The sequence below is a fragment of the Mesoplodon bidens genome (assembly GCF_964165515.1).
Source record: "Mesoplodon bidens genome assembly, chromosome: 1".
Taxonomy (NCBI): Eukaryota; Metazoa; Chordata; class Mammalia; order Artiodactyla; family Ziphiidae; genus Mesoplodon; species Mesoplodon bidens.
The window spans coordinates 38,282,654-38,296,739 of NC_138176.1; the positions used below are offsets into that span (position 1 = coordinate 38,282,654).

Below are 14,086 nucleotides of genomic sequence, written 5' to 3' on the forward strand. Positions count from 1 at the left end.
GTTTACCATAGTAGTAGTTTGAAAACAAAATTATTTTTTTTACTTTATTTCTTCCCCTACTTCCGTTATTTACAGAGTGTGAGTCTTAGGGCAAGTTTGGTTTGTTGGTGTTAAGTCTGAGGAATAGTTTAAGCTTAATGACATAGGAATTGGCAGAACTCATACTTCCCAAAAGTGCTAAGGAGAGTCACAAGCAGTGGGGTGCTGAAGTCAGCTCCTACTGGCTCACGAGAGCCCACTGTGTGCATGAGAGCGCATTGTATCTTCCCAGCGCTGTGTTTAGTGACATCGTGTTGGTAGCTTGAAGTTGGCTATGGTGGGAGTGATTATACCATGGAAATTGGTAAATGCTATAAACCAGGGCATTTGCTCCCAGAGAGCTGATTGTTAAACATTGACCAGCACGCCTTGGTGACAAGGTTATGTTCACATTAGCTGAAGCTTCATCTGCATGTTTGCTGGATCTGATGTTTTTTTAAAAATTTAAAACTAGCTGCCAGCATTTAAAAATTGGAAGTTTTCACATAAAAATCTGGGTTTCCAGCTCTTGAGCTCTATTTCTTGAGAAATAGAATCATTTGGCAACATTAAGCCCCCATTACCACATGGCAACAGCGGGCTGCAGTGAATTTTAAATATGTGTGGATTGTCTTGTGTGCCACAATCCCCATCATTCTGTTACTTTAACATTTAGTCAAGGGACTTCACTGCTTTATTGGCTCCTGCAGCATTTGCTTTTGTTACCCTGGTATAAAGAAAACTAAACCCAAAGAAAGAGTGTTTCTCCATAGCTGGGATCTGAACATACTGTCCAAGTAATGATTTGATTCATCGCTTACACTTGTGAGCCTGTCCCTATTTCTGGATGGAAAAGACCTTTGAGGGAGGTCTCCATAGGTCTCAATGAAAGTGACTAATATTTCTGTTGCCCAGTTTGGGGATGCATGACCTCAGGCTTCAGAAATATCCATCCCTCAGTAAAATGTTATAGAAGAGATGTTTGTTTGCTGCTAGCACTTTATTTGAAAGTGATTTTGAGGGGAAAGGTGAGATCTTTCCCTTCAGAGCAAAGCTACGTGCTTTGTTTACTTGCCCTGACAGGTTTTTCTTTTTCCCGAACATAGTCTCAGGATGTCCCCTGAACAGACGGTGTCACTGTTCGTGTTTGTGATGTTGGTTCTGGGCACTTCTGTCAATATTGTTGATGGACCTCCGATTAATTTTTAAGCAGGTGAACCTATGGCCCCAAGACTGGGTGATGAAATCGCTACTTTTCAGTTTGTGGTGATCCAGGAGGGGACAGTTTTCCCTGTTCCATTTAAGAAATGTTTATTAAGCCATTATTATGGACAGGCCTTTGAGCGTGGTGCTCAGGGGCACCCACTGAACCAAAAACAAGCCAGAATGTGACCCACGCTGTGAGTGCGTTGGAAGACATTGATAGGGGCAGGGAATCCCGGAGGATGAGAAGATAACATTTACGTGGCTGTGTCACTATAGTGTTTAGGTCTCCAGATAGCCTTATACCTCTAGTGTTACCCCCTGAACACGTGAATCATGACATGCATCTCACCCAAAAGTTCCACTTGGTGAAAAATGAAATGTTCAAAATCACTTATGAGATAGATGTACTTTATCACCAAGTGTCACTTAGAATGATTGTTTCTGTGTATCAAGAAAACATCTAGTGCTTGTTTCGGCAGCACATATACTAAAAATTGGAACGATACAGAGAAGATTAGCATGGCCCCTGCACAAGGATGACGCACAAATTTGTGAAGCATTCCATATTTTTAAAGATGTAAAAAAAAAGAAAACGTCTACCACCTTGCTGGTAACCTATTCTAACTAATTCTGCTCTGCAGGTATAGCTTCAGTGGATTTTGTTGAATGGGACATTCAGGTGAGTGACAAAAAGTCAGAAGTTTTCTTCTAGCTATTAACTTTTATAATGAAGATGATGCTTTTGGGGCAAAATATCTAAGTATAGTAGTTGTGTAGGTGGTTTCCAGATCCCAGAAGCAGGACTCATTATGAATGAAAACAAGAGAAGAACAGCGAGTTATTAGGAGGCATTTGCTAGTTGTATCACTTAGGGAAAATTATTTAAGCTCTATGAGCCTTAACCATAGAGTTAGGAGAACAATACCTCCCCATAGGGTTTTTATGAGAAGTAAATGATCCAGTACAGGTGCTTGGCATATAGTAAATAATAAATACCAGTTATTATTTCCTTAAAGAGATTCTTTTTAATTTAAATTAGAACTTGAAAATGATCTTCCATCATTGGTTCAGTTTCATGTTGGTGAATGTTAGATTTTTTTTTTTTTTTGACCAGCAGTAATCACTCTTGAGGATCGTGAATAAACTTTTGAGGATGCAAAGTACTCATGCTCCGCTAAGGCTAGCCCTCAGCCAGCTGATTCCCCTTTACTTTTTTCCCCCGTACCTAGGAGAATAGGAGTTTTTGTTTCATAGGAGCATTGAGAGGACAGTCTGGGACCACCTCAGCTATTAATAAAAGAGTCAATATTTTTTGAGTCCTTTGCACTTGCCAAGCCCTGAGTTAGCATTTTACATATATTATTATCATGTAACCTTCACAATACTGCACTGTGGGTATTATTCCCATTTTACAGAGGAGGAAACTGAGGCTTGAGAAGTTAAGTAACTTGCCCCACATCCCTCAATTAGGTAAGTGTTGGAGTTATAGCTTTCAAAGCCAGGTCTGTCGAACTCCAAAGCCCAGGCTTGGGAAAAGGAGAATTGGGCTGTGTGGGCTCAGAGGAGATTGTCCCCAGCTCCCAGGCTCACATGCCTCCCTCAGGACCCCGTATCCTGCCAAGAAGTGTAGGAGCCTTTCTGCTTTCAGAACATTCTCACTCGCCTCCCCCTGAAGTATGCTGGGTTAGCTTCCTGTGACTGCTCTAACAAATTACCACAAACCTAGCAGCTTAAAACAACAGAAATTTACTCAGTCATAGTTCTGGAGGCCAGAGGGCTGAAATCAAGGTGTTGGCAGGACCACACTTCCTTCCGAGACTCCTGGGCAGAATCCATTCTTTGCCTCTCACAGCGTCTGGTGGCCATCGGCCTTCCTTGGCCTGTGGTGCAGTTCTCCAGGCTCTGCCTCCCATCTTTACACGACCTTCTCCTCTGTGTCTGTCAGATCTTTCCTGTGCCTCGTGAGGAAACTGCCAGTGGACTTAGGGCCCACCCAGATAACCCAGGATGCCCTCTGCATCTCAAGATTCTTCCCTGAATCACACCTGCAAAGACCCTTTTTCCAAATAAGGCAGCATTCACAGGTTCTGAGAATTAGGACATGGACGTAGCTTTCAGGGGCAACCCTTCTGCCCACCCCACGTGCTAGTGGCTGCCTTGCCAGCTATCAGGTAGGGTCCTGTCTCTCGGCAGGCACCATGAGTAGACACAACGTCCGGTGCCTTTCCAGCGGAATGACTGCTTCTCAACAAGAATTCAGTGTGGTACTTGAGGGATGTTTCCATGCTTTTCCTGTTCATGACACATGTTAAGTTCAGCTGAAAGCTTCCGGGGGCTTCCCCTGAGGTGGTAGTGGTCTCTCTCACAAGGGCTCCTTCTCTTTCAGATTGCTGACCTTCAGCTGCACAAACTGGATGAACTGGACTGTCTGATTCAGGGCCTGCTTTACGTTGACTCTGTTGGCTTCAACGGCAAGCCGGAATGTTACTATTTTGAAAATCCCACAAATCCCGAATTGTGTCAAAAAAGGCCGTACTGTCTGGATAACCCGTACCCTATGTTGCTGGTGAACATGGGCTCAGGTGTCAGCATCCTAGCAGTGTACTCCAAGGACAACTATAAAAGAGTTACAGGGACCAGGTAAACGTGGTTTCCACTAGAAGAACCTTTTTGTGCTTAAACCCAGGCCTCTTCCTTGAAGACCACTTTCTGAAAAGGTTATTTATATTTACTACATTTTTAAAAGAAAGATCTTACCCTCCTCAGCCAACCAAAAAGGATCTATTGGATATGTTACACAGGGTGATTTATAGAAAATTTAATAAAACACAGCCTTGGTTGGAAACTGGTCAGGTTGTGGGAAAAAGTGTTGCACATACCAGAAATTTTCCCAAAGGCAGACATATTAAGTGCCAGGTGAATGGCAGGGACCACAAGCACAGTAGAATCCAGGTGGAAGGATGCTTGGGATGGTCAAAGAGGGCTTCTTTCTGGAAGTACCTTGGTGCCTAGCACAGGAAGAATTGCTTGAAATAGTCGTTCCAATCAGTGAGCCAGATGGGGTTTACAGATTTTTTACCTTCAGGTAAATGCTTCAGCTGCAAACTGGAATAGTCAGCACACCTCACAGGGAATTTGGGAGTGCAGTGGACAGGAAAACAGCCCTGCAACTAGAGCAGAGCAGAGTACCATGTTTCTTAATGTACACACTCCCCAAGGGCACGTGGGCTCAGCTTCCTGTTAATGGGAATTCAACACGGGAAAAAGATCCAGGGTCAGAAGTCTGAGAAATTGTAGTACAAACAAAATTAAACAGGTTTTCCTTACTTATAAGAAGATTTGGTATGAAGTGTTTCTTCAGCTTATTGGACCACAGAACCCAGTTTTGGAGGAACAACTTAAGGAACTAGTGTTGTGTGGTGTGTGCTTTGAAACATGGTATTGAAACCCTTGTTTTTGATAGATGAAGATATCATGGAACTTCTCTGGGCCTCAGTTTCCTTGTTTGTGCCATGAAGTGAGTGAGTTGTTTCTTAGTTTCCACAAGCTTTTCCAGTACTGAAATTCTGCGGTTCTACCCACCCGTTAGGAGGAGAGCGCTGCTTTTCTCCTGTATTGACATGACTTGTGATGGGCAGACATCAGGGGTTCACCACTGGGGAAGGGAAGATTGAGGCCCCCAGGGGGCGTTTGGCTATGTCTGGGGACACTTTTTGGTTGTCACAACTGGAGGTGCAGCGATAATGGCACCTAGTGACCAGAGGTTAAGGATGCTGCTAAATATCCTAGAGTCCGTTGGTCAGTCCTCCACAGCAAAAAAGTATCACGCCTCAAATGTTAACAGTTAGTAGTGTTAAGAAACCCTGAACCACACATTCTGACTGATCCTGCTCGTGTCCAGAATATAGGCTTTGGTGTGTACGTTAATTGCCGCTAGTCAATACATTTTCTCACTGAGAATACAGCACTAACCTTACTTGCTCACATGAGAATCACAACTGGCCCCATGGCCTCATTAGGACTGTCAGAACTATCTGAGACAAATGAAGAATTCGGCTGAGCTGGTTTTACCTTAAGAGGGTGATCTCCTGAGAAAGGTATAATTTTTAAGAAACTACAAACTGCTTCCCCAAAGGAACCATTGAATTGGTAGAGCTAGTCTCAAGGTAACAACAAGCTAAGCATTTTCCAGAATTAGAGATATTTATAATTTTGTTCATTAACACTTAACAAATTCAAGAATTATATCACAGGTACACTCTCTCAAACTTGGGGGTTCCAAGGATCTGGGTTGTCTTTGAATGATGAGCCAAATTGTGACGTTTGGCATCTGTCACATGTGCAATAATGCCTATCCATTCCAGTTATCGGTAAATGCCAGTTATGATCACTGATTTGCAATCATCAACAAATCCTGTGTGGATGCCCAAGCTTCCTTACAAGCTCTCTTTAACCAGTAGTTTTGGAAAGGTGCTACAGGAGACGGAAGGTTACTAGAGAGCCCTTTCTGGGGCTGCCACAGGTCGGGGAGGGGAATGAAATATCAAGTCTCTGGGCCCCAGATCTTCCTTGTCCAACCAGAGTTGTTCTGCCAAAGGTTTTTTTTTGATCCAAGTTAGAAAACCGCTGATCTAAACTACAGGCATACCTCGGAGATACTGCAGGTTCCATTCCAGACCTCCGTAGTAAGCGAGTATCACAATAAGGCGAATCACACAAATTTTTTGGTTTCCCAGTGCATATAAATGTTGTGTTTACACTGTACTGTAGTCTATTAAGTGTGCAATGTTTTAAAAATGTATATGCCTTTATTAAAAAATATGTTATTGCTAAAAAATGCTAACCATCATCTAAGCCTTCAGTGGGTAATAATCCTTATGCGATAGTAGCACCAAAGATCACAGATCACCATAACAAATATAATAATAATTTTAAAATTTGAAATATTGGGAGAATTACCCAGAATGTGACACACAGACACAAAGTGAGCAAATGTTGTTGGAAAAATGGCACCGATAGACTTGCGGATGCAGGATTGCTGCAAACCTTCAATTTGTAAAAAAATGCAATATCTGCAAAGTGTAATAAAGGGCAGCACAGGAAAATGAGGTGTGCCTGTATTTTGGCCAGCAGTGAACATCAGTGTGTGGAATACACTTTGGGAATCACTGATTTAAGCAAATGGCTTCCGTTTTAATTTTGTTACTCCTACTGTGATAGCTATAACTCTAGGTTTTTTGTTATTCTCATATACCCTATTTTCCCATTAAGCATTTTTATTTTTAGGAAGCCACATCGTTACAGGATATCAGTTTTCTTTTAAGCATATGATTTTAAATGGTTTGTTTCAGTGTTGTGTGTAACTTTACTGCATCCTAGATTAGTAGCAACATTTCTGTTGACCAACTCCAATTTTATTATAGAAGTCAACTGAAAAAACAGAACTTAACAGCTAACATTGTTAGAATGTGTGATCTATTAAAAGAGGAATGAAAAGAATTTTAAAACTTCAGTGAAATGAACAGTGCAGCTTATTTCATTCTTTTGGAGTCAATTTTAAGGGCATGAACATTCAGTGATTGGATTCTTCTACTTCTTCCTAAAATTCCTCACTACAAGTTTGTTGGGTTTTAAAAAAAAAATGATGTTTTGGTCTCTGATTTGCTGAGGATCTTGCTGTGTGTCTGCTGAAAGAAACATGTATCTGTTTATGAGCGAATCACTAGACTAGAGAGTGGTTAGCAGGTTAAGGATGTCAATAAAGTGTTCTTCTGCAACTGTGCATTCTTTCCTCTTATCTGCAGTGCTCCAGCTGTGCCAATTCATGCTCACTTTCTCCATTCAGCTCCGATTCTTTGTCTGGAGTCACCTGTCACTTTCCAGTCATACAGAGCCCGTGTCCTTTTTCACTCATACCAACACATCAGATGATGAGTTGCCTTCTTTCTAAGTCAGCCAGTGTCTTCAGGTGCCTGTGTTTGGAGTTGGTTGTTGAACACCTTGATGAATACAAATACCTGATATTCAAAGAAAGGTTATTAGTGTGGATGAAAGGTAGAAACTAGAAATGTGAGCCAAGCCTTTTAAAAGAATATAAAGAGAGAAAACAAGGCAAATTCAGATGACACGCAAACCAAAAAGTGTTCCCATTAAACCACGCTAGCTTTCTAGGGTAGACTGAAACTAACGACATCGCATGAGGTGCCATGTTAAATGTAAATGAAGACAAACTTTCTTAGAAGGAATCCAAACTTTCTACTGTGACTGAGGTGTCAAGGCAATAATGCCCATGGAGCTCTTTTTGTCCTTGTGGTACTGCACCTACAGTTTGGATATTGTGACTTGTGCCTAGCTACCTAATTTTCCATGAGAACCCATCATTTCAATCAAGTATGTATTTTTGTAAGAATCACTATTTAAGAAATATCACAGTTACTCCTTAGATGTGATTTAAAGAACCGTGTGTCTATAATCTGGTGCCTTCTTGGTAACAGTTATTGACAGTCAGTATAATTTACCCTAAATTTTCTTTTTTCAAATTTAAGTTTTGAAAATAACCTCGATCTCAACTTGAATTTTCTCTTAAAAGCCAGTAGCCAAACACATGTGGAATTCCCAGGGCTAGCAGCTCTTGAGGCTTCAGAACAAATTGATGTGCATTTGCTCTTCTGTCTAGTAGGTAAAGAGTAAGGTCCATTCATGGCCATATCAGTGCTCTTTCCTGCCAGGAGCTCACTGGTGACAGCTTTACTCTGAATCTGCTTTACTTCCCCTCACGTAACTTTGATATTAATATACAATTGATTTCACTCTCAACTATCATAATTGGTTTCTAATTTTGTCTCAAAAGACTATTTTAGAAGTATTTCCCCCAAAACAACTGAAAACTTTTAAAATATGGTTCGAGCACTGAAACCATTTTAAGATCTTTGTTACTATTTTTTGACTATTGGGTGGTAAGTAAAGTACTAATAACCTTTTCTAGAGTTTACTAGAAAAAAATCCAATATGAGATCCATCGGTGGTTTCCTTTTTGAAATTTTTGAGGAGCTTAAATGAAATTATTTCTGCTAGAGAAGCAAGGTCAGATGAAAGATACAGCTTGGGGGCCAGCTATTCCGGGCAGCGTCCCAGTTCAGTTTTGTCACCACAGAGTTTGTCTGTATAGATATGAACTGTGCTTCAGGTACACACAGTTTCTCTTTCTAAGTATTTGTTTAGCTACATATGTTTGTATTTTTTCTTTTTAATAGAGGTCATTTCTCTGGGTATTTGCTGCTTTCAGACCACCCAAATAAGGAAGATAGATCATGATTTGGCCCCATTTTATAGGTGGGAAGATTGCATGAAGCACTTAGGTCAGTGGCTAGTTCAAGGTCTCACAACGGAAATCAGTGAGAGTCTTTCTCTGGTTTTGTTCATAAACTTCAGGGCGAGTTTTCCTTGATGTTTCTTTTAGTCTCTGCCCTCTTTTTTTATCCAGTCTACCCTAAAGCTCTTTTCCACCCAGCACTTTGATTCAAGTGCCCCTTTGTTTTTCTTCTGTTCTTATTAACCCATATTAGTGATATTGATGTAGTTGGGGACTTGGATGGGCATCTCTTAAAGTAAAACTTAAAAAATAAACCTTATTGTTCCTTCAGTCTTGGAGGTGGAACATTCCTAGGCCTATGTTGCTTGCTGACTGGTTGTGAGACCTTTGAAGAAGCTCTGGAAATGGCAGCTAAAGGCGACAGCACCAATGTTGATAAGCTGGTGAAGGACATTTACGGAGGAGACTATGAACGATTTGGCCTTCAAGGATCTGCGGTAGCATCAAGGTAGAGACTAAGTAGCTAGGAGCAGTAGTGATTAAACACGAGGCAACCTCTCCACCCTGGCTGTTCATTTAGTTGTTGTTGTTTTTAAATGTCAACCCACCAGCCTGGTGCAAGGATCTATGGTATTGGAGCTCAGACTTGATCTCCTGCCCTTGATGAAGTACTGAGATGTTTAGCTCTTGATGCTTGTGCTTAAAATAAGGCAGCTTTGAAAGAAGGTTCTGGAAAACTGCAACAGTTTCCCCCGTTCCATTCTTGTCCAGATATCTAGAGGCATTAAAAAAAATTTTTTCCCCCGTTAATAGCCATGCTACTTTGTCCCTATTAAGAAAAGGGCAGCCAACCATTCATACCGTAATCCTGTCTGCTTGTAAACCATGGTAGCCAAATCAGGTCATTTGAGCTCAATCAGAGTTATTCATAAAGCTTTCCACAGTACTTTGGTGGAAGCATGGGGCCTGCCTAAGGATGATTTTGAACACTCTCACTACTGTTTCCAACATAGCTTTGGCAACATGATGAGTAAGGAAAAGCGAGATTCCATCAGCAAGGAAGACCTCGCCCGAGCCACCCTGGTCACCATCACCAACAACATTGGCTCCATTGCTCGGATGTGTGCATTGAATGAGGTAAGGCCTTAACCTAGGGAAAGCCATGTGTCATTCATAAACATCATTTGGCAGTGCAATAACTGTTGACCCTCACAAAACCACAGATCCTTAGGAAACCTGCCCTTTCTCAAGGTCACACCTGGTAGAACATGAGGGGCGTGTGTTGCGGGGAGGGACAGGAGTATGTTTTGGTTTTAAGTAGGCACTAGATGATGACAAACAATACCATCTAACTGTGGAAACATGGTAAAAATGACAATCTATACCATAACCTCTCCAACCTCATGGACACACACCTAATGAAGGCTGGCAAAACTCTCTCTGCATCCTTGCAAATAATTGCAGGTAAAACATTCCACTTGCAATATTCGATATTCTCTCTGCTTTCAGCTTCTTTACAGTGTTGCCTTGTGGCATGGAGTTCAAGCAGCATTGTACAGGGCTATCAAAGCACAGAGAGCTTGCTACAACTGAGGCCAGCCAGAGCCCCAGGCACAAGAAAGGGTGAACCTGATGACAGACCAAGCTTTGGTACCATGTTTTAAAACACTGCAAAATTCCTTTGGAAAGAATGGAACCCTTTTCTGAAATACAAGATGTGTAAAGTAGATGTGTAATACAACTGAGTTGTATTAGGAAGACAAGAAAGAGGGGGCATGGAATACGTAATAGTAGAAGAAGCACTAAAGAATCTAGTAGCATCAGTAGTAGAATTTTTTTTAAATATAAATTTTAAGAGAAATATACATACAGAAGAGGGCTCAAATCACAAGTGTACAGCCTGACGAATTTTCACACACACACACACACACACACACACACACACACACACACACACACCTAATACCCACCACACAGATCAAGAATTAGAACATTACAGGTACAGCAGAAACCCTTTCCAACCCCCTTCTAGTTGAATAGTGGACTGTTAAACAGGGTATGAGGCAGTCTTTATAATAGGTGGATGGCAGCCCTGCCTTTGAACTCGGGGGTTACAAGAGACACATCCTCCTTTCACAATATTTTTTTTCACATCTTTATTGGAGTATAAATGCTTTACAACGTTGTGTTAGTTTCTGCTGTACAACAAAGTGAATCAGCTATATGTATACATATATCCCCATATCCCCTTCCTCTTGAGCCTCCCTCCCAACCTCCCTATCCCATCCTTCAAGGTCATCAAAAAGCATCAAGTTAATCGCGTGTTATGCAGCAGCTTCCCACTAGCCATCCATTTTACATTTGGTAGGGTAAATATGGCAATGCTATTCTCTCACTTCATCCCAGCTTCCCCTTCCCCCGCTGTGCCCTCAAGTCTGTTCTCTACGTCTGCATCTGCATTTTTATTCCTGCCCTGCCACTAGGTTCATCAGTACCACTCTTTAAAATGCCATATATATGTGTTAGCATACAGTATCTGTTTTTCTCTTTCTGACTTATTTCACTCTATATGACAGACCCTAGGTCCATCCACCTCACTACAAGTAACTCACTTTCATTTCTTTTCATGGCTGAGTAATATTCCATTGTATATATGTGCCACATCTTCTTTATCCATTCATCTGTCGATGGACACTTAGGTTGCTTCCATGTCCTGACTATTGTAAATAGTGCTGCAGTGAACATTGTGGTACATGACTCTTTTTGAATTATGGTTTTCTCACTGTATATGCCCAGTAGTGGGATTCCTGGGTCATATGGTAGTTCTATTTTTAGTTTTATAAGGCACCTCCATACTGTTCTCCATAGTGGCTGTATCAATTTACATTCCCACCAACAGTGCAGGAGGGTTCCCTTTTCTCCACACCCTCTCCAGCATTTATTGTTTGTAGAAATTTGATGATGGCCATATTGACCGGTGTGAGGTGATACCTCATTGTGGTTTTGATTTGCATTTCTCTAATGATTAGTGATGTTGAACATCATTTCATGTATTTGTTGGCCATCTGTATGTCTTCTTTGGAGAAATGTCTATTTAGGTCTTCCACCCATTTTTGGATTAGGTTGTTTGTTTTTATAATATTGAGCTGCATGAGCTGCTTGTATATTTTGAAGATTAATCCTTTGTCAATTGCTTCATTTGCAAATATTTTCTCCCATTCTGAGGGTTGTCTTTTCATCTTGTTTATGGTTTCCTTTGCTGTGCAAAAGCTTTTAAGTTTCATTAGGTCCCATTTGTTTATTTTTGTTTTTATTTCCATTACTCTAGGAGGTGGGTCAAATAAGATCTTGCCATGATTTATGTCATAGAGTGTTCTTCCTATGTTTTCCTCTAAGAGTTTTATAGTGTCTGGCCTTACATTTAGGTCTTTAATCCATTTTGAGTTTATTTTTGTGTATGGTGTTAGGGAGTGTTCTAATTTCATTCTTTTACATGTAGCTGTCCATTTTTCCCAGCACCACTTACTGAAGAGGCTGTCTTTTCTCCATTGTCTATTCTTGCCTCCTTTGTCAAAGATAAGGGGACCGTATGTGTGGGGGTTTATCTCTGGGCTTTCTATCTTGTTCCATTGATCTATATTTCTGTTTTTGTGCCAGTACCGTACTGCCTTAATTACTGTAGCTTTGTAGTATAGTCTGAAGTCAGGGAGCCTGATTCCTCCAGCTCCGTTTTTCTTTCTCAAGATGGCTTTGGCTATTCATGGTCTTTTGCGTTGCCATACAAATTGTAAAATTTCTTGTTCTAGTTCTGTGAAAAATGCCATTGGTAATTTGACAGGGATTACATTGAACCTGTAGCTTGCTTTCGGTAGTATAGTCATTTTCACAATATTGATTTTTCCAATCCAGGAGCATGTGTTTTATATTTTCTGAGTACAGGTCTTTTGCCTCCTTAGGTAGGTTTTTTCCTAGGTGTTTTATTCTTTTTGTTGCAGTGGTAAATGGGATTGTTTCCTTAATTTCTCTTTCTTATCTTTCACTGTTAGTGTATAGGAAGGCAAGAGATTTCTGTGCATTAATTTTGTATCCTGCAACGTTACCAAATTCATTGATTAGTTCTAGTAGTTTTCTGGTGGCATCTTTAGGATTTTCTATGTATAGTATCATGTCATCTGCAAACAGTGACAGCTTTACTTCTTCTTTTCCAATTTGCATTCCTTTTATTTCTTTTTCTTCTCTGACTGCTGTGGCTAGGACTTCCAATACTATGTTGAATAATAGTGGTGAGAGTGGACAACCTTGTCTTGTTCCTGATCTTAGAGGAAATTATTTCAGTTTTTCACCATTGAGAGTGATGTTGGCTGTGGGTTTGTCATATATGGCTTTTATTATGTTGAGGTAGGTTCCCTCTGTGCCCACTTTCTGGAGAATTTTTATCATAAATGGTGTTGAATTTTGTCGAAAGCTTTTTCTGCATCTATTGAGAGGATCATATGGTTTTTATTCTTTAATCTGTTAATATGGTTTATCACATTGATTGATTTGCGTATATTGAAGAATCCTTGCATCCCTGGGATAAATCCCACTTGATCATGGTGTATGATCCTTTTAGTGTGTTGTTGGATTCTGCTTGCTAGTATTTTGTTGAGGATTTTTGTGTCTATGTCCATCAGTGATATTGGTCTGTAATTTTCTTTTTTGGTGATATCTTTGTCTGGTTTTGATATCAGGGTGATTGTGGCCTTGTAGAATGAGTTTGGGAGTATTCCTCCTTCCACAATTTTTTAGAAGAGTTTGAGAAGGATGGATGTTAATGCTTCTCTAAATGTTTGATAGAATTTGCCTGTGAAGCCCTCTAGTCCTGGACTTCTGTTTGTTGGAAGATTTTTAATTACAGTTTCAATTTCATTATCTCTGTGATTGGTCTGTTTATATTTTCCAGTTCTTCCTGGTTCAATCTTGGAAGGCTGTACTTTTCCAAGAATTTGTCCATTTCTTCCAGGTTGTCCATTTTATTGGCATATAGTTGCTGGTAGTAGTCTCTTATGGTCTTTTGTACTTCTGCGGTGTCAGTTGTACACAGACTTTTTTTTTTTTGCAGTACACGGTCCTCTCACTGTTGTGGCCTCTCTCATTGTGGAGCACAGGCTCCGGACACACAGGCTCAGCAGGCCATGGCTCACGGGCCCAGCCGCTCCGCAGCATGTGGGATCTTCCCGGACCAGGGCACGAACCCCTGTCCCCTGCATCGGCAGGCGGACTCTCAACCACTGTGCCACCAGGGAAGCCCTGCGGTGTCAGTTGTAATTTCTCCTTTTTCATTTCTAATTTTATTGATTTGAGTCCTCTCCCTTTTTTTCTTGATGAGTCTGGCTAAAGGTTTATCAATTTTGTTTATCTTCTCAAAGAACCAACTTTTAGTTTTATCGATCTTTGCTATTGTTTTCTTTGTTTCTATTTCATTTATCTCTTCTCTGATTTTGTGATTTCTTCTACTAACTTTGGGTTTTCTTTGTTCTTCTTTTTCTAGTTGCTTTAGGTGTAAGGTTA

General features: G+C 40.7%; 1 protein-coding gene across 5 annotated transcripts in view; it reads left to right on the top strand.

Moving 5' to 3' along the window:
• Nucleotides 1-14,086, top strand: part of PANK1 (pantothenate kinase 1) — a 69,767-nt gene that overhangs the window by 46,997 nt on the left and 8,684 nt on the right. For 3 of the 5 annotated variants that reach the window (XM_081251729.1, XM_081251730.1, XM_081251731.1), the window contains exons 3-5: nucleotides 3,611-3,864; nucleotides 8,868-9,044; nucleotides 9,550-9,673. In XM_081251729.1, the coding sequence (XP_081107855.1) occupies nucleotides 3,611-3,864; nucleotides 8,868-9,044; nucleotides 9,550-9,673 (555 nt within the window). The other 2 variants (XM_081251733.1, XM_081251732.1) reach the window with 2 other exon arrangements.